The sequence below is a fragment of the Clarias gariepinus genome, chromosome 23 (assembly GCF_024256425.1).
Source record: "Clarias gariepinus isolate MV-2021 ecotype Netherlands chromosome 23, CGAR_prim_01v2, whole genome shotgun sequence".
Lineage (NCBI taxonomy): Eukaryota > Metazoa > Chordata > Actinopteri > Siluriformes > Clariidae > Clarias > Clarias gariepinus.
Window position 1 is genome coordinate 15,349,474 of NC_071122.1, and position 27,897 is coordinate 15,377,370.

General features: G+C 37.5%; 1 protein-coding gene across 3 annotated transcripts in view; it reads left to right on the top strand.

Annotated features, from left to right (window-relative positions):
* The window catches only part of iqsec1b (IQ motif and Sec7 domain ArfGEF 1b), a 219,573-nt gene that overhangs the window by 44,256 nt on the left and 147,420 nt on the right, over positions 1-27,897 (top strand). For all 3 annotated transcript variants that reach the window (XM_053483874.1, XM_053483870.1, XM_053483871.1), the window contains exon 2: positions 20,804-20,839. In XM_053483874.1, the coding sequence (XP_053339849.1) occupies positions 20,804-20,839 (36 nt within the window). The remainder of the gene's footprint in view (positions 1-20,803; positions 20,840-27,897) is intronic.

Sequence of the window (27,897 nt, forward strand, 5' to 3'; positions counted from 1 at the left end):
ATGTTGTGAAGAAAGGAGACATATGAGACGATTATTTAAATAATAATGAGAAGTCAGGTCACTACAACCATGAGATCATAGCATATAGAGTGATTTGTAAACTATAGTCGACACCCAAAATTACGTTGCGTTTTGTAAAAAAGCGCAAATGTTTAATTGTGCCAAAAACTGCCTACAAATGCCTATTTTTATAATTTGAACCCTAAACATGCCCCCAAAATGCTCCTAAAACATTTTACCTTCATTTCAATCTCGGCTTAATACATCACCCTTTAAAAAAAAACAATGTAAAGTAAACCCGGAAACTGTATAGCACTGTACTGACTCCTGCAGTGCTGAATGTATAATACTGACTCCTACTGTATACAGTGTGTACTGTTATTCATGCAAGCGTGTTTTCTGTGGTATGTGTTGTCATTTTCTTAGGTATAAGTAGGGTAAATGCAGTAATAATTTACCATCCCAAGCTGCGTTTTCCTCTACAGTTGCTTTGTGTTCTCTCTACAGTACTAAAAATGTATGTTTTTACTGTGCAAAATTTGTTACCAAATTAGTAAATTATATTGTTTTTAATAGTTTAGTGTAAAAATGCATGAAAATTATATATTGGCACAAAAAGCCAAAATTGCAAAGGATATTTGCGGTTTTCACAAAATTGTGGGGGTTCTCAGAAAAAATTCTGCAACTTCGCGGAGGTCTAATGTAGAGACTGAAAAAAGCTTTAAAATGTCTATTAAAAATGCTTCTTCATCTAGCTATTTTCTTTTACTGTTAAGAAAAAAGGACTTTTTATTCCAAAGATATTTTAGAGCCACACGTACTGTATAGCTATGAGTATAAATTATTATAATTTTTTTTATTAAGATCAGTGAATATGCTTTTTCATAAACATTCTCTCATGCAGCAGAGTACAACCATATTGTGGTGTTGGCCAGAAACATATATAGTACCAAAAGTTTGGACACCCTTTTTTGTTCAGTGATTTTCATTCATTTTTTATTGTTTTCAACATTTGTATAGTAATACTAAAGGCATTGTAATGACGACAGAACAGATAAAGAATTATGAAGTCAACAAAAATGTGTCAAATAACACACAATGTTTCCATATTTTTTCTTGTGTTTTATGGCCCAAGTCTCTTTTGAAGTCTCCTTTGAACAGTTGATGTCATGCTCTTATCTAAGGTGCTACAAATCCGCGGTTCCTAATGCTGGTAATTCTAATAAACTTATACTTTGCACCAAAGGTAGCTCATGGTAGCTCTCTTCCAGTTTCATGATGTCGTTTGATGGCTTTGGCGACTGAACTTGGAGGTACTTTCAAAATTCTTGAGATTTTTCGGATTGAATGGACAGTCTTTTAAACAATCTAAAATCTTAAGCATATTCGGAGTTGTTTAACACTCTTTAGTTTTGTTTACTACATAATTCCATGTATTCTGTGTTCGTTCATGGATTGAATGTTTTCAGGATTAATGTACAATGTTGAAAATAATAAAGGAAGGTGTTTGCATTCCTTTATTTTATTCCACCATCCCGAAAAGTATATTGTCCAGTCATTTTTTTTTTTGTCTTAGAATTTTTTAATTGAGAAGTAGGCGCCAGTTAACCCCATGTTGTGTTTGAATTCAGCTTCACCTACAGTATGAGTACAGATAAAACATGGGGAGTTGAAACAACAGATCAACTTTCTCACAACAAGACAAGCATAATAAATTGCCAGAGATGTTAGTGACCTTGCCTTTTAGTACACCTGCTTGGATAGCTGTAAAGTAGTCTCTCCCTGAGTGGAAACATATTGAATGTATAGTACTTTTTCTATACAGCTTTGGCCCTCTGCCTGGCCTTCCTCTCCTTTCTCTCATTAAAGCCACCTCTTAAAAGGGGCCATTAAGTTTGCTGAAAGTTCCAGGTGCCTCTGGGTCTTTAGCTTACCAATAGTTGGCCCAATAGTTGCCTATTTGGGCAATCAATTACCATAAGAAAGGAGTAGACACAAAACATCTGTCAGATGGTAGCCGTTTATGAGGATATCTCAGCAGCAGCTTCATATCTCTGCATAGTTATGATTTTTGCCCAGTATTGCAAATTTTCCAGTTCATTCCAGGGCCGATTAAAGTGTAGCATTACAGCTTGGTGCGCCTTTCCGAGCACAACGGAAAAGGTACTGTACAACAGCAGAATGTCTGATTAAGATCCAAACTGCTAGGCCAGCAGATGTGTCGTGACCTCCAAAGCATTGCTCACTCGTTTTTTTTTTTCTATTTCCTTTTTTGCAGTAGAGATGCAGGGAGTTAATTTAGTTCTGACGTGACTAACCTTTCAGACACCATGTCTTCCTTCCTCTGTGTCATGCATGCCGGGATTTAACATGGTAGTAAAATTGGTATTTTGGTTCAATCAAGTGTACTTGGTTAGGGCATCCTAGCTTATGCCGGGGACTGACACAAGAATCGATAGAAATCCGATTGCCATTAAATGGGGCCTTGGGTGTCCATGTCATTCCTTTGAGAAGGATAAGTGCTGTTGACACTGCATGGTCTGGATCAAGCACTGTATGTGTGAGTGAAAGACATCCTGGGATGGCGAGATAAACAGATTGTATCTATTCATTACTAAATATGCAATATTGTCTTGTCATATACTGTTATTATTTCTGGTTCCTTCTTTATACATCTTTTCTTAAATTGAAGTGGTGAAGTTCAAGTTGAAATGAAGGTTGTGATGGTGGATTTTACACACCGTTTCAACGCAATAATACATCGCAAATGGTGAACTGATGAAACCTCATTGGATGAGTGTTAAAATATCAAGATTTAGAATCAAAATTAAAATTGCTAAAGATTTTATAATTACCAGGATGACCAGTATTTTTTCTCAATATAAAAAAAAAAAGCACATTTATTCAGAGTACGGATTGCCAGCAATCATCTCCCTGCGCTGTTACTGCATATATACTTAAGGCAGGATAAAAAAAGAACAAGTATGTGCAATCGTTGGAAGGTACAATTTACAATAATACCATTAGTCAGGCATTAGATTATTGTAGTTTTTATGTCATAAGTACGGTGACCGTGAAGTGCAAAACAAATTAACAAAACTGAAAACAAAAACAAAAACAATGTTAAATGTAAAAAAAACAAAAACAAAATAACGAAATCAAAAACAAAATAACGAAACCAAAAACAAAATAACTAATTAAAAAACAAATATCAAAACAAATTTATTTTGTTTTGGGTTTTGTTGTTTTGTTTTTGTTTTCGTTATATTGTTTTTGGAATTGCTAGAAAAAGTTGGGTATAATTGCGGATTTAATTCTTACCACTGATTGGACGAGACATCATTTTCAAGCAATACCTACCTTTTCCGGTTCGTATCTGGCTGGCTGAGAAGTGCAATACAAATTATCAAAATGGAAAACAAAATAACTAATTCAAAACCAAATTAACAAATCCGAAGGCTAACTGGTGTTCACAAATTGCGTGTAGTGTGTGAACAAGTGTGTGCCCTGTGATGAATTCGCACCCTGTCCAGGGTGTACCCCGCCTCGTACCCTAAGCCCCCTGGGATGGGCTCCAGGCCTCCTGTGACCCTGAATACAGGACAAAGCGGTATAGATGAGTAAGTGAATGAGTAAACAGTGAACAGTACACTAATAGTACAAAATCTGATGGTTATCAATTACAAAGTGTCATTGTTATATGAGTGCTTTTTATGGTGGACACGCCGACATGCCTTTCAGCCGCCAATGCAGCGTCTATTTACTGATGTCTGTGCTCACTACCGTTGGTCTCTTCCACTTCTTGGGGTTCTGTTCTAATGTTAAGCTTGATAAATAAACGGCACTGCTCCTTAACAAATGGTGTTGTTTGAGTGGTAAGACACCACTTAGATTTTTTGGGGGGGTCCAGAGCTTGACATGGTTAAGCCTAAAAAAAATAGTTGTCAAATGGAATATACTGTAAGAGAGCTTTAAAAAATGTATCCGGTACATTTCAAAGAATACTTTGGGTCGTTGTCTACCAGTCCCCCGTGGAGCACCATCCAATTTGAGTTTTAAAGCATTTGGTTTTAAAGCAAATCTGAACAGGTAATATAGCCATATACTGTACAGTTCAGGATTTATGCTTTGGCTTTTGTCAGGTCATTAAAATACAAGGGAACCAGTTTCATTAGCAGCCATACGTGCTCTCAGCATCAGATCATGAGCAGTAAATTTTTCTTCTTGCCTAATCTTTATCATTCTGCTGAAAGTTGATCTATCTCATTGGCCTTAGGATGTTGTTCCAGAACTTCTTAAAATTGTGTACGAGTGTGGGTCTATTTTACTTATTTATTTATTGTAAACCCTGATTTGTCCTCCTGGGTTTTGTCCTGCTTACTAGTGGGTTACATCTTTATGGTATAATCTCTGTACTTTCTCTGATTGGGACTTCTTTTGATTATTGATTTTGACACAGATACACCCACCCCTGAATGCTGTGTTTGATCTTGCGGTCTCTCTAATGTTAAAATTTTTCAGCCTAACAATGACTTGCTTTACTGCTAGTGACAGCTTTTTGGACTTCATCTTGAAAGTCCAAGGTGCACCGATTTAGTAACAGATTCCTTAGGCAAATGACAAACTCTAAAACTTTTATCTGCTTAGTGGTAAGTGGGGCGGCCCAGTGGCATTGTGGTTTGCCCCACATGGCCTCATGTATCCATGGTCGAGGGTTCAAGACCATCTTGGGATCTGCAAGTGTGAAGTTTGTATGTTCTCTCCATGATTGGTGGTTTTCCTTTTGGGACTTCGGATTTCTCATAAAGTACACATGGGGACCACATATAACAAGTGCAGTAATTATTGCAACATTCATCTAATTTGAATCCAAACCCCTTTAAATTAAACCTGAAATTTTAAACTATAGGACATGCTTCTGTTCTCCACTCTGGTTGACTTCAGAGAATACTCAAGTCCATCGTTACATCTGAGGTCTAAATATCTGTTGTGCCATTTGAGTAGTAAATGTTTACCACGTTTTTGAAAACGGCCCCATGTGTATACAGTATACTGTATGTAGGTATACTTCATTAACAGTACATGCTGATTAGGTAATATGATAAAAATTAAAATGCTACATATGATTAGGATTGATTTTTTTTTTTAACCTGTAATGTGGATTATTTTGGATGGCATTTTAAACTTCAATTCCCCCTGATATGCATTTATATTTTTCTTTAATCTACTTCTATAAAAACCCAGAAATAAAATTGAAGTTGTATTTTTGTATGTTAATATTTTTACAACAAACACGTTTTAGCTTTGACCTGTACACACAGTGCAAGTTGTTTCTAATACAAGATGCAGACTTGTGATTCAAATAGCATCTTATTCATCTTTTTAAGCTGTGTTGCTTTTTTTTCAGTGGATGTCTAATTTTTTAAAAGCCAACCCTTGAGGACGTGCCGTAGAGTCATAATTATTATAATTATTATTATTGTTATTATTTATATCACCAGAGTGGGGAAGAGAATCGCAAGACTCTCAAAAGCCCCAAGGAACATGTGATTGATTGATTTTTTTTTCTTCTTCTCTTCTGTAGCACCTTGGTCTCTGCATCTATCCATGGTGGCTACTTTGTCAGAGATATCCTCTATGTAGATATAAACTTTCGCATTTAAATCTGGATGCCTGATCTATCCTGATGCTCTTCTTTTGCTTCTTTTACTTCACCTGAGAATAACTAGCTGCTGCTCAACATGAATATTCTAAAGATAGTTGTGGTCAGTTTCACCTGGATAGATTACATTTACATTTAGGGATTTGGCAGACACTCTTATCCAGAGCAGCTTACAAAATGTGCTTTTAAGTTCCCGTCATCGGAAACTGGGTTACTAGGTTTAAAAGTTGAACTTGCTGAAAACATTTTATACTCAAGTCTAGTTCATTATTCAGTGGATAACATAACTTGAAGCTTTATACTAAAAACACTCCAGTACTATTTGACTTTTTTTTTACATACAGCTGTGAAAAAGTAATAGTTTCATAATTACACTGTGTGTTAACCAAAAAGAGGATGGTTTCCTTTTGAAACGAGTTCCTCTCAAGGTTTTCTGTCATTTCGAGGAGTTCCACATTGCAGCTATTGCCTCCGGCTGGTTTCTTGTTCATAACTCTAAATTTATATTCACATTTCTGTAAAACTGCTTTATGACAATGTTCAAGTGATTTATTTATTTTATTATTATGTTTTTTTAAGGGAATTGAAAATGTGCACAAAATTGACTCACATCATGTCGAGTGATTAATTTTAGGTTAATGTATGATATTTAGAAAAGTTGTAGAAAGTCCTATGTTCATTTCATAGCAAACACTGCCAAGCCCTCCAATCAATATCTACCAGAGTTTTAAAGTAGGCAACAAAAAGATTTAATCAAAAATTTATTTATTTATAGTATTAATAATTTGCAGGCTTTTTTTTTTTTTTTAGTTTTTAGGAAGGCCTGAAAGATGTGTCGATATAATCGATTATGTCAATTCCATACAATAAACGACAACTTCTGTGCAATGTGTCGATACTTTGCAATGTTTACTTTTGTTTGGAATATGAGACTTTAGACACCTAAAAATTGGTTGACTTTAAAAAAATAATAATAATTTCATGTTAAAATAAGCGATTAATACCTGATAATTTCTGATTAATTATACAGAAATTTATATGGTGATATCTTTTTTTATTTGTTAATAAAAATTTATTATTATATAAATCGTCACTGTATGTGCGCTCTACATGGCCAGTGGACTTAAGAATGATTGATTTTTTTTTTTGTGGGGAAATTTTTATTAGTAGAATAAGTCAATTAAAAAAATACAATACAATATGCACCAAAAAATACCGTACTAAAAGACAAAGAATATTACCTTGTCAGTTGTGAGAGTATTTCTCCTTAAAGAAACTGACATACACGATATTAGCATGTTAATTTACCACGGTATGCGTGATGTTTGAAGTGTGTGTGCACCGCCTCGCTGTTCATATCGTTCGCACAGATTCAGAACGAAGGTTGCTGCGGGTTCCTGCAAAAGGAGACGATTTGCTCGCGTAATGCAGGCGGTTTTTGGCGGATCCCTAATTAACGCACTCTCCTTTAACATTCTCCAACAACAAGTTCGTGGGAGTGGGACCTGTATGGAAGAAAATTGTTTTGCCAACTTTGAAACTATGAACACTTTTTCCTCTGTCGAGAGACCTATTTCCAACAACAAATGCACAAAACTTCCTTTTCACTATTGGGAACACTCGTGTCTGAGTCTTTGCCCTTTTTGACAAATGCAAATGCGCGTTTGAGTTGTGCAAATTTCAGTACTTTATATTTTGGTGCTTATTGTAATTATTTAATACAGCCCTATTTTCCAGTGGTCTTTAGGTGAATCTGATGCTGTATACAAGCCTGTTTTGGCCTGAGCTGGCACCACCAGCATTGCTAATCATATCCCTGGGAAGCTGATGTTATCTTCCTATAAGACAGAGTTCATTTTTATTCAGCAGCTTACTGAGCTAACTGCGGTTGTTTCTCATTGTTTCTTTTCTCCTCATTGCTATCTGCATTCTTTTAGAGTCATCCTTTCAGTTGCTTTAGCAGAACTGAATGCTGATACATTAGACACCATGAACTCTAAGTGCTATTACAGGGTGCAGACAAAATTTGAGGCATATCCATTTTATACATTTTACCATAGTATGTATAATAAAGAGGTTTTATCACCTTAATATGCTCCAGAAAATTTTGATTTTAGTATTGCGAGTATTTAATATTGCGAGTTGATATTCCCTGAGTAAATGCTTTCAGACCACTTAAAGTGTGAGGTTGCATGCAGATGCAGGCCCAGAGTCAGGGCCTGTTATGCACTCCAAAAATGTGATTTGCCTTGCGGCTGCCTTACCACAAGCTGGCGGGTAAAAAGGTTAATTTCATTATCCTGCTAGATTAAACAATTGCAAATTTAATAGGGAGAAATGGGGGAAAGGGGACGGATGAATTGTGCATGACATGGCTGCCTCTAGGCCAGGAGGATGCCCTGGGTTCACTCTGAAGCAAGAACAAACCATACCATAAAGTATTCTTTAGTTAGTCTTTAGTTGTTTATTGTGTTTATGATGTTATAATGTTAGATTCAGTTTAGTGTAAAATGATTTAATCTGAGGCTGTAGACAAGATAGTTGTAGTATAAATTTACTATCTGGTTCTTGTGGTGGCACGGTGGCTTTGCACCTCCAGTTCGGATCCCATCTCTGTGTGCATGGAGTTTGCATGTTTTCCCCGTGCTTGGCAGATTTCCTACTGGTACTCCCGTTTCCTCCCCCATGTATGAGTGTGTGTGTGTGCCTTGCGATGGATTGGCACCCTGTCCAGGGTGTACCCCACCTCATGCCCCAAGTTCCCTAGGATAAGCTCCCGGCCCCCCGCGACACTGTATATAGGATTAAGTGGTATAGACAGTGACTGACTGAGTGAGTATACTGTATAGTTGTTAGTTTAAAGATATCATAATCATCTGTTGGTTCCTTTGTTGTTTAAATGCAGCCAATCACGCTTCCTTATTTTAATCAGATTTATTTACTAATGGAGTTCCCCAGTTTGACATTTCTTACATAAATTCCATTCTATTCTACTCCCAACCAAAAAAGAAGATAAAAATGGGAGGTTTTAAATATTCATGAGTTCAGTGATTGAAGTCCTTTATATAACAACCAGAATCCATATATTTCCTTTTAAAAGTTTCATAATATTAAACTATTACATGACACCACAAGTGTCTCTCTATTAGTCTGTAATGGTGCTGCCATTGATCGCAGCTCCTGATCCCCAGCTTGATCCTTAGCTTCAGTTACTGTTTGTGTGGAATTTTGCATGTTCTCTATTTATCTGTGTGGCTTTCTACCAGGTTCTCTGGTTTCCTCTTGCCTTGCAAAAAAAATGCTGATGGGTACCATGAGATTTCTTTTCATGTGCAAGCTGAGCTGAATAAGTCATCACAAAGTAGTGAAGCTGGACTTCAGTTACTTTATGATGTTATCAAGGCCAAAATTCAATGTTCACAATATTCCATATGGATACAATCCATGTACTTGACCATTATGTCATTGCTGTTACTGTACATGCAATATAATTAATTAAGCAATATTACATGAAAGGGAGTGTTTTTGTACTGAATATCAGCGTGGCTGTAATGCAGTTGTAAAGTGCTGAAGTAATGTTGCTTTATACAACAGGTGTACAAGCGGCATTTATTATCAGCAAATTAAGATGTGTTTATTTATGTAACCAGATATTAAGCGTCGATAAAGCACGGTAGTACCAGTAGTAGCCTTGTTCATTGAATTAACACTTGAGAAGTGTACTACATTTACATTTAGGCATTTAGCAGATGCTCTCATCCAAAGCGACTTACATTTATCTCATTACACATCAGAGCAGTTGAGGGTTAAGGGCCTTGCTCGAGGGCCCAACAGTGGCAACTTGGTGGTTGTTGGGTTTGAACCTGGAATCTTCCGAACCGTAGTCCAGTGCTTAACCACTGAGCTACCCAATAAGCTCTAACTATTGTATAAAACTAACTGTTGTATAAGAGACATCAATGTTTCTTACTTTCTTTGTGAAATAAGTGATATCTACAGAACATGCTGAAAGGTCAATAAATCCGTCACCTACAGGGAGTTATTCTCCCCAAATTGTTGCCGTAGACCTAATGTCCTGTATGCAAACCTGTATATTCTGTATCATCTAACTATAAATCTGAAGGAAAACTGACATACTGTACAGTAGGCGAAGAAAAACAATCTCTGCAAAGAAACAGATGTAGTTTTACCCCTCTGCTTTCTTCTGATCGTCTGATTCGAAAATCTTCTGCCTCCTTCTTTGCCTTCCATTTCACTTTACTCGAGGTGGCTGTAAATTCTGTATAACTGTTACAGGTATACACAGCCTAGACATATTTCTTATTTTTCTTTGTGTTGAATTTTGACAGAATAGTGGAGCTGCACACAAGGTATAAAACACCAAGGCTTTACCAACACTAATAACAAAACACCTAATGGAAGTTCTGCCGGGGTTTTCTAATGCTTGTTTTTAGAATTCAATTTGTTTGTAATGTCACCCTTCTCAGTAGTGGTTAAGGGGGGTCATATGAAAGCTTTTTTTAATAATTTTTTATATCTTACCTACTTGTTTGAAAAGTTCTAATTCTAATTCTAGTCCTGATTTACTCTTATAACAGACTTGTGACAGCAAATAATTCATTCATTTATACAGATTGAAAATCTCCTGTAAGTTGATTACCATTAAACCGTAGAATACAATGCAAGAGTAGGAGAAATTACTAAATACACAAACAAAAGATGCTGCAAAATCGTAAAAGAAAGTTCTAGGATTGTAATATTGTGTTTACAGCGCGACCTGAGGTTTCAGACTGATCATTATCATAACAATCTGTCTGTCTTGTCAGCCGAGGCAAATCCACTCATTGCATTTAAGAACAAACCTCACCATCGTCTCTTTGCTTCACAGCGCTCTCTCTTTCTCTCAGTCTCTCAGGAAATAATAGCTAATTAATTCAGTGACTTTGCTTCTGTTGGTTAACTCATTTCCTTGTTTGCTTGTTTAAACCCTGATGTCACCTGAACAGAGGGTAGAAACCCCCATATGACTGCAACATATTCCGCACGTTACAGCATGTACCCTTACATTCAATTAGTTCGCGTAGAATAATGTATTAAAACCTGGAGCAATAATGCTGAGTCATCAACCTTGTGGAAAAATTTGGGTTAGGAAAAAAATTATGAACAACATTGATCAGAGCTTACAGAAACATTTAAAGTTGCGTCATCCGAAACCAACTGTTTGGAATGAATTTAATGTTAGAATGTAAGAGCATTGCCACATGCATAAAATGACAATAATTCACTGCATTGGAACTGAAAACCTTTGTGGCCAAAAGAAAACCACTTGGTGGTAAGACTAATAGGAAAAAAAAGATTTCAGTTTGCTAGAGTCCTTAAGGATTGGACTTCAGAGCAATGCAAAATGGGTCATGTTGTCTGCTTGGAAAATGGGTCATGTTGTCTGCTGAGTCCAGATTCTCTCTGTGATTGAGCAACAGGAACATCAGGTTAAGAATGGGAGCGCATAAAGCGATCATGCATAGTTCCCACGGTACAAGCCTCTGGAGTCAGTGTTATGAACTGGAGTCGCTTCAGTTGGTCAGGTCTAGACTTGGCAACATTGTGTTTTTCTTTTCTCATGGTGAAGCCATATTCCAGTACATGAATTGTGAGAGAGTGGTTCTGAGAGCATGAGGACTTATTTTCACACATGAACTGGTCTCCAAAATCTGTCGAAAATCTGTGGATGTTGTTGCTACAGTAGAAAAACAGCTTTGTTCGAAAGGGGATTTTTTTTTCCATTACTTTTTGATGATTTTCAAAAATAATTCCATGGGGAATACCTCAACACCATGGGGAAATGGTTTAAGGTAGTATTGGCTCTTAATTGGAAGTGTGTAATGTCCTGACGCTTGTCGAATTTAAAATAAAATAAGTTTTAAAAAAGGTAAAAAAAATTATGGTCTTTTTTTTTTTTTTTTTTTAAAGGAAGGTTAAAACAAATTAAGGTATGTAGTTATCTCTTCTACACTAGAGTGTAGCTCTTCTCTCTTCTACAAAAAAAAAAATGAGTAGCGAATAATATTGGCTTAAATACATGATCAAACAGCTTATAAGTTTAAACATCTTATATACTGTAGATATGCTATAGAATTCAAAAATAATATCTGAGGGGTGTTCAAGTCAAACCGGGACTTGCAGTAAAGTTTCTAATGAATGCAGGCGTAAAAAAAAAGTGTAGCCCCTTATAGTAATAGCTAAGAATTATCGTATTTCAAGCCACACCACCTTTTTCTCAGCATCCTTTACTTTGAATTCTTGAAGTTGGCAACCCTAGGTGAATTGTATGAACAGATTGTGGAATTTTCTCATGGTGTTAAATCCCAATTCAGCCTCTCTTTACGGTCACACACACTTGATAAATGACAGTGAGTCACTGCGAATTAGACATGGGCATGGTGTATTTATAGGCACCAACAGAGGAAGAATGTTCAGAGTAATAATTTATAGACGGATCGCCTCGTGACATCACTCCCGACGGAATCCGGACATTTTTCCCCCAGAAGGAAAAATATTTTGGTTTTTGTCTTTTGAGGTGTTAACATATGTCGACTTCAGATCCCTGAGGTGGTAACAGCTTGAAAATTCAAACTTCGCTGTCAAAGCAACATGCACACTGAGAAAGTTTCCCTCTGAAGAAAGTACTCACTCACACTGTGCCGGAACCGGAAGAAAACTAAGAAACCAATATAAAATTGTTTTAAAAGGGCTTTTTTCAATTAAAATGCTAAACACTTGGCACATGATCCCAAAGTAGCATGGCAATACAAAATACAGCTTTTTTGTGTGCTAAAAAAAAAAAAAAAAAAATGGCCCGGTTGAGGAAACAGTAATTAGCTTAATCCTGCTAATTCGTTTGTATGCCAGCTGAAAGTGCTAGTATGCTAGTGGGAGATGTAATTGCATCTTTTGTGGCTTAATTCTGTCAGTAACCACAAGTGTCTTTTTCTGCAATATATCACACATTTTTGCTACATTTACAGGATTCATTTCATACCATCATAAATGTTTATAGCAGCTTCCTTAGGATTCCCTGTTATTCCCTCTGTTATGTAAAGTTTTGTATCTTATTTTATTAGTTAAATACAGTAAAAGTCTAATTGTCCTTTTAACAGCCATGCACTGATGTGCTTTTTCTCCTACATTTACATTTACATTTAGGCATTTGGCAGACGCTCTTATCCAGAGCGACTTACAAAAAGTGCTTTAATGTTTACAACATTGGATACATACTTACACTGGGTTAACTAGGTTAATAACTAAGTACCATTAGTCCAACACAACGAGTTTTTTTTTTTTTTTTTTTTTTTTTTTTTCGGGGGGGGTTTAGTCCAAATACTGGAGAAACAGATGCGTCTTGAGTCGTCGTTTAAAGATAGTCAAAGTCTCTGATGTACGGACATCTAGAGGAAGTTCATTCCACCACCTAGGTGCCAGAACAGAAAAGAGTCTGGATGAATGCCGCCCTCGATCCCTGAGAGATGGTGGGATGAGGCGAGCAGTGCTGGAGGATCGGAGGGAACGTGGTGCAGTTCGTGGTGTAATTAGCGCAGAGAGGTAAGTGGGTGCTGGGCCATTTTTAGCTTTGTAGGCAAGCATCAGTGTTTTGAATTTGATGCGGGCAGCTACAGGAAGCCAGTGCAGGGAGCGGAGGAGTGGGGTGGTGTGGGAAAACTTGGGAAGGTTAAAAACGAGTCGTGCTGCTGCATTCTGGATCAGTTGCAGAGGACGAATCGTGGACAAAGGCAGGCCTGCCAGGAGCGAGTTGCAGTAGTCCAGTCTTGAAATAACGAGGGACTGAACAAGCACCTGAGTAGCCTGTGAAGAAAGAAATGGGCGAATTCTTCTGATATTGTAAAGAAGAAATCGACAAGAGCGAGTAAGGTTAGCGATGTGTGGGGAAAATGACAGATGATTGTCCACGGTTACCCCAAGATTGCGGGCAGTGGTTGAGGGAGTGATTTGGTTGTTGTTCATGGATATCACAAGGTCTTGACCTGGAGATGAGTCACAAGGGATAAACAACAGTTCGGTTTTACTGAGATTAAGCTTCAGCTGATGAGCAGCCATCCAAAATGAGATGTCTGCCAGACATGCTGAGATCCGGGTGGAAACCTGAGTGTCAGAGGGAGGAAAGGAGAGAACAAGTTGGGTGTCATCTGCATAACAGTGGTATGAGAATCCATGCGATAATATGACCTTACCAAGAGACCGGGTATAGAGGGAGAATAGAAGAGGACCAAGTACTGAGCCCTGCGGGACACCAGTAGAGAGTCTACGTGGGGCAGATGTAGATCCCCTCCATGTTACCTCATATGACCTATCTTTTAGGTAAGAAGCAAACCATTGCCACGCTGTTCCACAAATTCCAAGGCTTGTAAGAATAGATAATAGAATCTTGTGGTTCACGGTGTCAAATGCAGCTGACAGGTCCAGGAGGATGAGGACAGATGAAAGTTTAGCAGATCTCCTCATTCAGTAAGATAAATACTGCTATTAAACGAAATTTTAGAAAGTAATATGACTTGATTATGTACTCAAGCTTGGGGAAACTCACATACTCACTCATCGTCTATACTGTATCACTTTATCCCGTGTGCAGGGTCACAGGGCCTGAAGCCTTTTAACACCAATATCAGGGAACACACATACTGTAGACACGCTCACACACTGATCCACACCTTTTACAGACAATTCCAGAACGGCAGTTAGCCAAACATGCATGTCTTTGGACCTTGAGAGGTAACCCACCAAGCACGAAGAGAACATGTAAATGCCCTGCACGCTAAGGCAGGAATCAACCCCGGACCCTGGAGCCACCATGTCGCTGCCTGGGTAAACAAGTTTAAAAAATAAATACTGATCCTGGTACAGTAGGACCTTGTTAAAGCGATTTAATTATAATTAGGATTATTATACATTCATGTAATTTATATGTATTTAGGTACTTACGGTACTCTATTTGACACCTATCTATTTGCTAAATTGGAAATTTTTATTTTTGCAATTTCAGCCAAAAAGTACTCTGGGAATAGAATTATAATACAAAATAGAATTTTGCGCTAAAATGCAACTAAGATACCGCTAGAATTTGAATAGGAATAGCATATTACATGTATATGATATTAAGTTAGCAAAATAGAATTTTTAATTGTACACTGTAAAAAAAAAAAATACAAATAAGTATAAAGGTATAAAAGTATGTTTATACCGTGGAACCTTGGATTACGAGCATAACTCATTCCGAAAGCAGGCTTGTATTTCAAAACACCCGTAAACCAAATCAAATTTTTCCATAAGAAATATTAGAAACGCCCCCCCCACCCCCCCAAAAAAATATATAAAAATAATTAACACAAAATATAAAGTACAAATAAAACAAATTAACCTGCACATTATCACATTATCCCGATAGATATGTGTTTGCATTTGTGCGCACAGGTGCTGTGTGTGTGTGTGTCTGTCTGTCTGTCTGTGAATCTAAAGTAAGGACCCCCCCTTTCTCGTCTTACACAGTTACCATTCCTCCACTCTTTTCACACACATGCGCACACAACGGAAACACTGTTTTATTTAAAAAAATAAACAAAAAATCTCCCTAATGAGACTCGATTGAGCGACACACTAACTGAATCACTGCTGTAAAATAAGAATAAAACAAATTAACCTGCACTTTACCTTTAAAAAAAAGCGCGACAGAGCAGTGTTGCTGTGTAGAGCAGAAGGAAAGAGTGTCTGTGTCTCTGTGCAGGCGAAAGTAGGAGGGATGCGCGTGCGTGTGTGCGTGTGTCACTGAGCATTAACTTAGTTGTGATAATGTGAAGCTTGGTGTCAAAACAAGCAGCGCATGCAGGATACATGATACTCGGTACTCGTAGACTTGTTCGTTTTCAATAAGTCAAAATTTATTAAAAATTTTTGCTCGTCTGGTAGAACACTCGCAAACCGCGTTACTCGCAATCTGAGGTTTCACTGTAGTGTGAAATATAAGGGCAGAAGTATAATTTATTCAAGGAGTAGAAATAATACTAAAAGAGGCATGTGTCGGCAGCAGTGTTGGTAAATGGCCTATTGTACAAGATAATTTTTCTTCTTATGTGCAACATACTGTACATAGAATGTGCTCCATCATGGTGTGTTAACAGCGAATGTGGGATGTGTATATATTGTGTGAGCAAGGCCATTTGATCTAGCCATTGGTATTGTCCTCAGCCTAAATGTCCTGTGGGAAGAAACTCTTTCTCATTCTCTCTGTCTGGTTTTCAGGAAGCAGAAGCACTTCCTTGACTACAACAGAGAAAAGAGTCCATTGTTTGGATGGCTAAGGTCCTTTACTATCTTCCTGGGCTTGGTCCAGCAATGTGTGTTGTAGATGGATTGCAGGTCAGGGAACTCAGTGCAGATGCTTCACTCAGCTGATCACACCATTCTCTGGAGAAGGTGTTTGTTCTGTTTGGGGCTGTTCCAAACCTGGCTGTGATGTTCAGGTATAAAAGGTTCTAAGCACCTTGGTGGACGGTTTATCTATCAGACACTATCTAACATTTGGGAGAAGGTTGTTCTCCTAGAACCACTATGCCAAGTTTTTAATCTCCTTCTGGTAGGCTCTCTCATCCTTATCAGAGATCAGGCCACCATGGCAGTGTTGTCAGCAAATGTAATGGTAGAGGTAGTGTTGCCTACGCAGGCATACTGTAAGTGTACAGCACGTTGCTCCTGAGTGGTGCAATGCTAAAGTGTTTTCCCCAGCAGTGGAGATCAGTTCCCAGATGATGCTATAGCTATTTGTAGCCGAGCGTCTTTAGAGCGGATTGGCTGTGCTCACTCGGGGGTGAGGGGTGTCATACCCGAATTCTCACATCAATCATTGCGACAATAGACAATCATGGGTGTGTGTAAGCTTACAAACTTGGAAGCGGTGAATGTCGCTTTCCTTGGAGTATGTTATGCTATTCAAACAGCAGTCACATCTATATTTAATATACAGCATTTATCAAGTTGTCTAGGGCACTGCTAAAAGCTCAATGTCCCTATATGCACCATAAGACATAACACATTGTCTGAAGCTGTCTCAGCTTCTATTCCCACCCCCCAATAATAGAGGGATACAAAATTATGTCAGAGTGAGTCTTGTCCAGGACATCTGTTCCCAGGCCACTTCAGTGAAATGAGATTGCTTTGGCACTGCTATGGTGTGTGAGAAGTGACGTTAGATTTGCACTTGTCTTCAGCTTTGTAGGCAGAAATCACAAACTTGGAGCAATTTTAAAGTGTAAACCTCAGACCTTTTTGGGAAATGCTTGTTACTAACTGGTACTAACCTTTTTCCCTTTCTTGGTTTGTTCTGCTACTCTTTAATGAAGACATTTCAAGTGATGTATATGCAATTTAGCATTTCTGTCTGGAAAGTATCCTGCAGTGTAATATGAAAAATAGAGATATATTTATTAAAGAAGGCACAAAAAACATTGTTCATAGGGCAATGATTCCTCAGTCCCCTACAAAGTAGGCACCTTGGGCCTCACACATTTCTTTGAGCATCTCTTGCTTTGTCCAAAACACTCACCAAAAAATTCTTTGTTGGAATTGGCATCAGCTGCCTCTTCATATTTTCCCGAACCTCATCGACATTCTGCAATCTCTGATTTTAGTTGTGGGAAAGTTGCAGGGTGCCAAATCTGGGCTGTTTGTGTACCTTACAGCAAAGTGATTTTTTTTCGCCCCTCATATCCCAGTTAGGAAGCTGTGGCCAGGGTCAGACAGGTTACAGCACCCCTGGAGCAGATAAGGTTAAGGGCCATGAGGGTTTAAAATTGTCAACTTGACGGTGCTGGGGCTCGAAACCCAGACCTTCCAATCAGTAACCCAATCAGCCTTAACTCGTTGAGTCACAAGTGCCCATAGATACACATGAGATATGGAACTCGCGTGTACAGGTTACACACACACACACACACACGTATAAATATGTTATTTGTTATTGCAGGTCTCTCTGTAGGCATCCATAGACCCTCATGCCACATCACAGACCTGTTTTTACATAATTATTCACAGCCTTGATGTACTTGATGTAAAACTGTTGGTTTTAGATAATACCACTATATTTCACCTTAATTTTGCATTTAGTTCTTTGTTGTCAGAACATGTCAACCACAAAAAGCCTCACTTTTTAAAACATAATGGATTATAGCATAATAGCCTATAAACTAGGCTTAAGTTTTAAAGGAATCCTTTACCAGTCAATTCCCAGTTCTTTTGCATGTCTTGATTTATGTTAGTGGTTGCTCAGCGCTTAAGTTTGTGTTATATGTCAGAACATATGTTAAATGTCTGACATTTAGACAGCCGTAATTTGTTGTTTCATGTAATGATGGTATTTGGCAATAAAACATCCAGTTTATTCCGAATGCCAGAGAACATTTTTATAGTTTGGTGTTGGATGTGGGAGAGAATTTTCACTCATCTATAACTAGAATAACGTTGGACAAGTAGAACATAGTTGCTATTAAAACGAAACTCACGGTTCTTTAAACTCTGTCTACTCTTATTATTGCACTTAAGGAGAGTTCCTGGGACAGGCTCTAGGCCCAATGTATTCATGACCAGGATAAAGCAGTTACTGAAGATTAATCAATAAATGAAAAACACTTTCTTCCTTGTTACTGGTACTTATAGTCATTTATTATAATTTATGCATGGTTGTGTGCGATTGTATAAGCATAGCTTTAAGACTATTGTACACTTTTTAAAATTAGTTCAGGAGATTAGGAAAGACATGCAATATGCAAGGATGCTCATCAAGAAACAAAAATGATTATTTCAGTATGTTGCAGATTATTAAAAGTGGTGAGCAGCAGTCTGAAGAGAAAGAAAAATGCATTCAAGCTGAGCTGATTTTGGAACAGAGTAAAAGCAGTAACAAACAACATGGTCAGAAATGGCCTGCTGTCTTTTCAATCGGGCAATAAATACACCACTTGCACATTGCAGGGACTTGATAGGGAGTTATTGGCATATCCCTGATGCAGGGACATGATTGGGACATCAAAGGAGTTCCTGGGAGGCCAGCGTTTTAGAATTAAAGCAGGTATCTTGGCTTCAGTGTACTGAGAAAACTTTCTAACTTGGTGGTATCCCAGCTGGGATGAGTGCATTAGTGTAGCAGAAGATTATTTAGAGAAATAAATGCAGTTTTTACTCTCATAATGGACTCTCTCGCTCGTTCTCTATACATTTTGTAGTGTACAGGGTCACCTGGAGCCTGTCCCAGTGGAGGAGTACATTCTGGACTGGGTGCCAATCCATCTAGGGGAAACACAAACAACGTCGGACATTTTGAAAATGTCAATTCGCTCAGTATGCATGTCTTTCGACTGTGGGCGGAAACCTACAAAGTATGGGGAGAACATGTGAACTCCATGCACACAGACCTAAGGCAGTATTTAAACCCTGAAGGTGCAGGGTCACAGTGCTAACCACTACACCACCATGCCGTGACTCTTATACATGTCTTCTGTTATTCTGCACAGTCAAAAGCTTCAGTTACTGGTGTTACTCGGAATAGTAGGAAATATGTTACACAAAAAGGGTTATATTATTAATCCGCTTCAAAGGCTGACAAAAATGCTAATGTGACCTTGGCACAATTTCAGTTAGAAACCTCTGGCTTGAGCTTGACAACAATCTGGCTGCAGACATTCCTTTAGGCAGAGAAACAATATAAATGCAAGCATGTTGCAGAGGTAACAAAAGTGCATTGTTTAGAGACAATGAGCACCAACCCTGAGCACCAACCCTATGTGTGATATATAGTTTGATACAGATGCATGTAGTACAGTTCTAAGGAAATCAGTTTTAGATTACATACAATATATTGACATTACAGCAAGTTATATACTGTAATGTGCCTACAGACTGGCATTTGAAGGAATATAGTAGCCAAGGCGCTGCAGTATGGACGATGTAGAATGGTGTGTGTGTGTGTGTGTGTGTGTGTTTTTTTTTTTTTTTTTTTTCCCAACAAAAAAAGGTTTCAGTCCTCAAAAGCTTTGCCTGAGAACGACTGCATTTTGACAGAACCTGATTTCAAAGACAAATATAGCTTGTGAATTATTGAAATGGGGCCGGCAAAGCAAGGAAAGCTGAGATGTTCAGGCAGCTCTGGGTGTGAATATTAGTATCTTTCATCATTACATAGCTCCTCATACCCAGAAAGGCCAATGGGACATGGTGTAATATTAACTGGTCAATTATAGACTTTACATGCTCTGGGTCATAATCAGAAATGCGAACATTATTACTCCTGCCTTCCTTTTGTAGGATTCCACGTCTGTGTTCAGTAGCGAGGTTTTACGCCCTGCTTTGTAAATATGTATCTCACCGTTGATTTTACCAGATCTAATTTCACACACGTGGTGCACAATCATTTTTCTCATTGAACTGCACAATCAACAAGAGTCTGCCGCACTGCCACAGATGCCACCATGAAGATGCAGGACTGGATTCTGGCTGCTGTGACAGTAGGAAAATGACAAGCGTGTTACCCAAAATGCTTTTATTATTGGACTCTTGAGTTAAAAAAAAAAAAAAAAAAAAAATCTGCTTCAGACCATGAAATTGAAATGTCACATGGAAGTGGTGTATTTCAAATCAAATCCAAGTCTGAGAGAAGTACTTTGGCTCATGTTGGCCAGGTCGAGTGACCCTTGGACCACCATTGGTTGCTTAAATGGAATAAAATAAAAAATTATACAAAATGACATTTAGGTATAACTGTAGAGCATCACTTCCTCACAGGTCCCGGGTTCAATTCTGAGCTCATTACTGTCTGTATTTGCCTATGACTGTGCAATAAAAATGATAGGAGTAATGGCTAAACCTAAATGCCACCATAGAGAGTGTGAACAGTGCCCTGGGATGGACTTGTGTCCAATGTGGGATTGGCTCTGGATCCACCCAACTGTAATAACTGTGCTCTAATTATTTCTTTTATTAGTCTCTCATGCCACTCATTTTAGTGGATTTATCTGTATCGTCTCACACATTTACTGTATATCATTTTTGATTGATTCAGTGTTATTTTTTCTCTTTGACTTTCAGGACTGAGAGTGAAGCCTTGTGTGTCTCAAATATCAGGTATGGAAGAAATATATTCTACTTTCTGCTTGTCGCCATGCTTATCAGTTTCAGACATTATAAACCATGGCCATTTCAAGCTCTGAGGCATATCTTTCCAAAAGTTTCCAAAAGTCAGTTTTCATAACTCAATGTCCATATGTTTTCTGTCTGATATCTGTTTGGAGAGTTTCTTATCCTCCAGCGAGCCCCATCCTTGGAGACAATTGTGGTTTTACAGCAATTACAGTTTACAGTATGATGCAGATTTTTTTTTCTTTGCGGTTCGAGTCTCAGTCATTACAGTCTCCCAATCAGCAAATTAACAAAAAGAACCAGTGTGAGTGGACAAAACTGTTGTATTGGGTTTCTATTTTCTATCAACCACAGATGCTCATGGTAACTTAAGTTGCAGTTTGTTTTTGCAGTTGAGTTTCTCATGGTATCCAAAGCAGAAATGCAGTCTCTAAAGGTTTTACAACCAATTATCCTCCCCAATTATCTTCTAATTTTGACATTTGGCTAATCAGCCAAATCCATGTTAAGTCAACCAGAGGCGATTGCACCAGGAAGTTTGGATCAAAAGACTAACAAATTTAAAATATTGTAAAAAAATACTCAGACTATCAGCTTTAAAAAATGCATTGGAAAATATCGATGTAACCTACAGTATGTTTTTTATTTAAACAAATTATGCTTCAGTTTTGATATCACAAAGCCATGGCTCTTTGTGTGCGTGTGTGTGTGGAATATCAAAAATTAGTCAAAAGTTTTGGATATACCTCGTTATTCATTGTATTTTCTTTATTTATATTGTTTTCAAGATTTTATATTAATACTGAAAACATTTAAATTATGACTGGACTTTGGGATACATTTAAAGTTCTTGATATTTTTCATATCGACTGACCTTCATTTCTTAAAATAATGTATTTTCTCTTTACATACTGTAACTGAGTATTTTTTGCTGATTGATGGTCTAAAGCAGGTTAAGAAGGCAAGACATGTCACAAATCAACAAGGCACACATGTGCATTGAAAACCATTCCAGGTGACTTTCTCGTGAATCTGATGAGAGAATGCCATAAGTGTGCCAAGCTGTCATCAAAGCTAAATGTACAGTAGCTACTTTGGACGAGCTAAAATAAACAACCCAGAATATTTTCTTTACAACATAATTCCATGTGTGGTCTTTCATAGTTAGTCTTTAGTATTAATGTTCGTACAATGTTGAAAATAATAAAAATAAGGAAAAAATACTAAAGGAGAAGGTGGGTCCAAACTTTTGACTAACAGTTTTTTTTTCTTTCCCTGGCCAGGGTCGAGAACATCCCAGAGAGTAGCAAGTCTGTCTGATTTTTATTATTTTTATTTTTAAAATCTATTATTCATAATTATTTTATTTTAGTTTCTTTAAATCTAACCTTCAAAATCGCACAAATGCAATATTTATGCCAAAAAATATTATGAAGCATTATGAATATGCTTATAAAAAGATCGGTATTGTAGACGGTCTCTGCAAACTTGGTGGAATATTAAGAAATGATCTTCTCTGATTTTTATACAAACCAGGCTGTAGAGTTTACACAGAATAATTTTGGAAGAAAATATTGAGTTAGAAATACTTTTCTGGGTAAACAAATCAAAATTTTAAAATCTAATTTGAATTTTATTTGTCACATGCACAGTCATACACAGTCCGATATGCAGTGAAAGGCTTAGACGACCGCCCGTGACCTTAAAAAAAATAAAAGACTACTAATAGGAAATAAATATGAAAAAGAAAATAGAAAAATTTTTTAACACAGCTTCATAATAAGAGGGGTCCGAGGAAAATGGCCAGATTTCAAAACCACATTTGGTTCCATTGTTGTCAGCCAAAAACAATCTAAGGGCTATCAAGGTCCCGTTTGGGTAAGGCTGTCCCCATGATGGTCTCAGATTCCTGTCAGGAGTGGAGCAGGTGTGGTCTTCTGCTGTTATTGCCTATTCACTACAAAGATTGATGAAATGTGTGTTCTCACACTGTATGATTTTATATTTATGGCATTTGGCAGGTGCCTTTATCAAGAGCGATGCACATATTATTTATTTATTTATTTATTTATTTTTGTTTCATTAAAAGTCTGAGCAGTTGAGAGTTAAGGACCTTGCTTAAGGGCTTGGTAGCGATTGGTATTGAACCTGTGTCCTTCCGAAACCGTAGTGTGACCAACAAATCTGGTCGCTCTCTTCTCACGCCTTTCATTGACAAGGTCTCTCATGCTGCAGACCCTCTGCTTACATAATGATTATTTTTATCTTTCCACATCATACCATAAAAATTCCATATGACTGTTGTGTATGAAAATGCACCAACAACCATGTAATAGTTAAAGTCACAGAAACCAGACTTTTTTATTCTGGTGTTTGATGTAAACTACTCATATAAATAGCTGACTATATAATAGCTTAAAACAGTCATGTGCAAAAAAAAAAAAAAGTTTCATTAGCCATTGGTGCAGAAAAAAAGACCTAGCCAGCCACAATGTTGAGAATGTGTCCAGTGGAAGGACTATGAGGATGTAATTGTAATTGATGTGAATAGAAACAACCACTGAAACTGCTAATCTTACCCCAAATCTAGACTTTAGAGAAAACATAACTTCGTCACTTTCCTCCTTAAAGATTATATTAACAGAGACACAGTTATTAGGAAGAAAACCATTAGGAGATGAACTCAACCAAACTATCATTGTGTATTATGAAGATGATGAGGTCAGCAAAATTTTCCCTGGAGCAAAGAACTTTGAATGCTTTGTATTTGTTAGTATACTGTACAGTCAGGTCCTTACAAAGTTGGACAAAGACACTCGACTTGGACTTTTTCCCTCGATCACAGTGAATTTGAAAAGAAGCTATCATAATAAAGTATATATGACTTATGACATGATATTCTCCAGGAGCCCTTATGATATTCAGCTTTGCTGACTATTCTGGACTTTGACTGAAGGTTCAAATTTTTATTTGGTCCCTGCCGTAAACTAAACCAATCATGGAATCTACTGGCAGATGAAAACATCATTGTTCATGGCTTCCCGCTATGAAGCTTAAGGGTGTTAGCAAAATAACACTGCATTACCTGTGTCATTGAGGGACCACATTGCGGGCACATTCAAAGTGAGGACCGGGCAGGGACCAGTCGGTTTCATCACAAGAGGGAATGCACTGATGAGCTCAGCAACACCAAGAGGCCTGGAAGACCATGGTAGCCAAGTAAATTGAATGACTGCAAAATTCTTTCCTTGGTGAAGTAAAACAGACAGCAATGTCAAAAAAAATCTCAAGGAGGTAAGCCTAACTTTGTCAATGTCTACAAATTAAACAGCAGCTTAAAATAAAAATTGAAGTTTTACCTCCAAATGTAAACCACTGGTAGTGCTCAAGGACACGAATGTTAAGACTTTGATATAAAGCTTACCCTGGCTAAGCATCCCAAAGCCAGAACATCATCATTTGGTCATGTTCAAGGGTACCAGACTTCAGGCAGTAATTGACTATCAAAAAACTGATAGTATATTACAGTTAAACCATTCTATCTCTTTTTTTTGTGCAAAATTACAAAAAAATAAATACATATTAAATTACTTATGGACTCAAGTGTACAGTATACACATTTTCTAACTCTCCTAGAAAACTAAGTTATATATGTATTACATTAAGCACATGTGTGTAACTAGGATAATCCTGATTTTCACCTTTGGATTTTATTCCATCCATGCATTTTTTTGTTTGTTTGTTTTTAGCAATTTAGTTATGATTGATATCTAAAACAACTTTTATAAATCTCCATCAATCTTTAAGTCTGTATTTAGGATCCTGACTTTTCTTTGTGCACATGTAAAGCCTAAATGAATTTTAACTGTGTATATTTCATCCTTTTGAAGGGCCCACACTTAAGATCAAAAGACAGTTTCACCATTATCTGTTATCTCTGGAAAGCTTTGTAGGTCTGACTAAAACATTTTTTAAAAAAGTGAAGAAATTAACATTTGTTCAGGATATCCAATATCGCTACAAAATAAAAAAAAACATGAAGTATCAATGTCTGATGAGCAGTACTAGGTAATTCTCAATTTTAAATATTAGTCTTGTCTTAGAATACGTTTAAAGTGCTTGCTAAAAAGACTTTGATGCAACCAGTGTTTTCAGATTCCTTTGAATTGACACAGACTTGAGCTTGGTGTAAGTAGACTTTTGGTTCATTGGAGTCCCGATATTGTTAATTTATGTTTAAATAATTCTAATTATTTGCTTTAAAAGTACTCTTATGTGAACAAACTAAAGGATGTAACATTTTTTGCTACTTTTTGCTTAGTTGTAGAAATAAAAATAAAAAAATCTTAGAATTTGGGATCTGAGATGACTCTTCTGGTAGATGCAAGAAATATTAATTTAAAAAAAAGGGAATTCCTGTGGCCACCTCATTACAAGAGAGGCTGTCTGGTTTAAACGCAATACCTTGTGTTCAAATCAGCATGAGGTATTTAAGAGGAAACTGTGAAATGACGGAAGATAGATCGACTAAGGTGTCGAAGTAGGAAGGTGCAATAAAGAGGGCTTCAATTAGATGGAAATTATTCTAATGCATAACATTAAATTCAACAACTGATGACAATTGTCAGCCTTGTGCCAGTGTAATTGCCTGAGCCCTGAGTGATGGGTTTTTATTAGTCAGAGAGGGCAGGGCCATAATGTGTGAGATGGTTAATGAGGGGGAAAGGGTGACTTGCGTGTGTGTATGTGCGTGTGTGAACTTCACTGACTCTAATACAGTATCTCACACAGAGATGAGTGGAAATAGGAACTGACCTCTCTCTAGACACTTTTTGCTTCTTTCATTCTAGACAGGAAACTGAACGGGTTCGAGGAGCATTAAAAACTCACTGCAATTTCACCAGTTCATACTTATGAGACCATTGATCTTGGATTGGATTAACAAATTGCAGCTGATGTCAAGTAATGTCTGTGCATAGTGAAAGTCAGTGCCATACTGTAAATCAGCAACTCCACCATTTAGAATCGAGAGTTCGGCTGAATGAAGTAGAGAAGGGGAAGGAAGTGAGAGATCAGTGTTTTCATTTATTGTGCATTCCATAGTCTGAGTTTGGACAAAAGCATCAGGCGACAAGTCGACCGTTCGAAGGACAAAAGCACTGTTGTGGCTGTTGCAGCTGTTGTTGAGGCCTTTACACTGGCAGTGCCTTGCTCAAGAGTGTTTGTGTGTGAGGGAGATATGAGAACACAGTGTTCAAACAATGCATATCTGTGCGTCCTGTTTAATTTTCAAGGGCATATTACATAGCCCTTGAACGTGTGTATTTTACATGACTTTCCTTCTTTGTATATTTATTTGTCAGGGTTACAATGTAAAAAGATCAATGCACCACAATTAAAATCGCACTATAGTGTTATTCGTCTTTGAGAAAGAAATTCTTCTTTTGTGGTAGGTTGTAAAACATTTTAAATCTAAGTGTCTAAGCTTAGGGGAAATACAACCTAATGAAGAAATGACTGCGCTGAAGTGATCTGAGCTGACAAAACTTTATAGTAATGCCTTTAAAATCATCATTTACTGTTTAAACGCTAACAAATATTCACTCTTCGGGTTTATTTCTTTGCTTGGCCTGTTAGCACTCATTATTTTCATCTCCGTTACCTTTTATCTGTATAGCACTTAACAATAGTCATTGTCACAAAGCAACTTTACAGAATTAAAAACATGAATTTTTCAGGCTATTATCTAACTACTGTAGAGTGGGCACTGGTGACTCAGTGGTATGGTTCTTGCCTGCCATGCAGAAGGCCCAGGTTCTATTCCCACCCTAATGGCCAAACCCCAGCCACTGGATGCAGTGCCCCAGGGTTGCGTCAGGAAGGTCATCCAGCGTAAAACCTTGGCCAAATTGTGAGCTGATCGGATAGTCATTTGTAGCTACTCCTCGACGGGAGAAGGCGAAGGACTAACAACTACGTTATTTAACTAGTGTGTGTTTGATGAATAAAGCTACAGTAATCATCCAATGCTATTTACAGTTCTGTATGTGAATAAGAGTGTACATGTTATCAGGAAATGTAGCTAAGGGAGGTCAGAATAAGAATAATTCTGTAGGCCAGTCTCGATTTTCACAGAAACTGCACTGTTTGTGATTTTCTCCACCATAAATCTCCTGTCCTAGTGCACAAGAAGGCATGTGTAGGTCAAGGGGAAATCTGTCACTCTGGTCTCCCAGGAGTTTATCTCTCTCTCTTCTTTTATTCACTGCACTCTGTGTGAGAGCATTGATCTGGATCGTGTGTGTTTGTATGGTTGTGTGTGTGTGTGTATGGTTGTGTGTATGGTTGTGTGTGTGTATGGTTGTGTGTGTGTATGTGTGTGTGTGTGTCTTTCAACTAGGCTTGAGCTCTCTATTGCTACGGGTGTGTGTTTAGTGTTTTCACTATGGTGACATGGCATTCTGTGTTCAAGGTTAAGTGATGAAGGCAAACCACAAGCTGTGTTTTTTCATTAATAGTGATATTGATAATGTTAAAAAAATGCATTTTAAAGGAACTGAATATGCATCTCAAGGTTTTGCCGGGATGCCAAAAAAAAACTTTAACCACACACCAGTATTTGTATTAATTATTAATTATTAGGTATTAATTAATTAATTCAAGATACTACCTCATTTCCCCTCTCAGCCGTCCTAACCACTCAGCACTCGGCATCACCAGTATACTAATCACTGGCCTAATCATCCATCATCTGCACCTGTTCCTCACTGATTTGTGCCTTAAGTAATTAATGCTTAAATTTAAAAATAAATAAATACATTTAAAAACATGTTGCCTAACAAACTACATTCCTCTGAACTGGTCAGCTACAGGGCTGGACTGAAAATGAGAGCTGAAAAAGTCCTTCAGTATGCCTAGAGAACTATTCCTCAAGAGTACTGTATATAAAATATACAAGAAAGTCTGGTTCCTTTAAAGCAAAATATGAAGAAGTGAGTGATGGATCAAACCTTTGCACAGTTCTCTATTTATTATTATTTTTA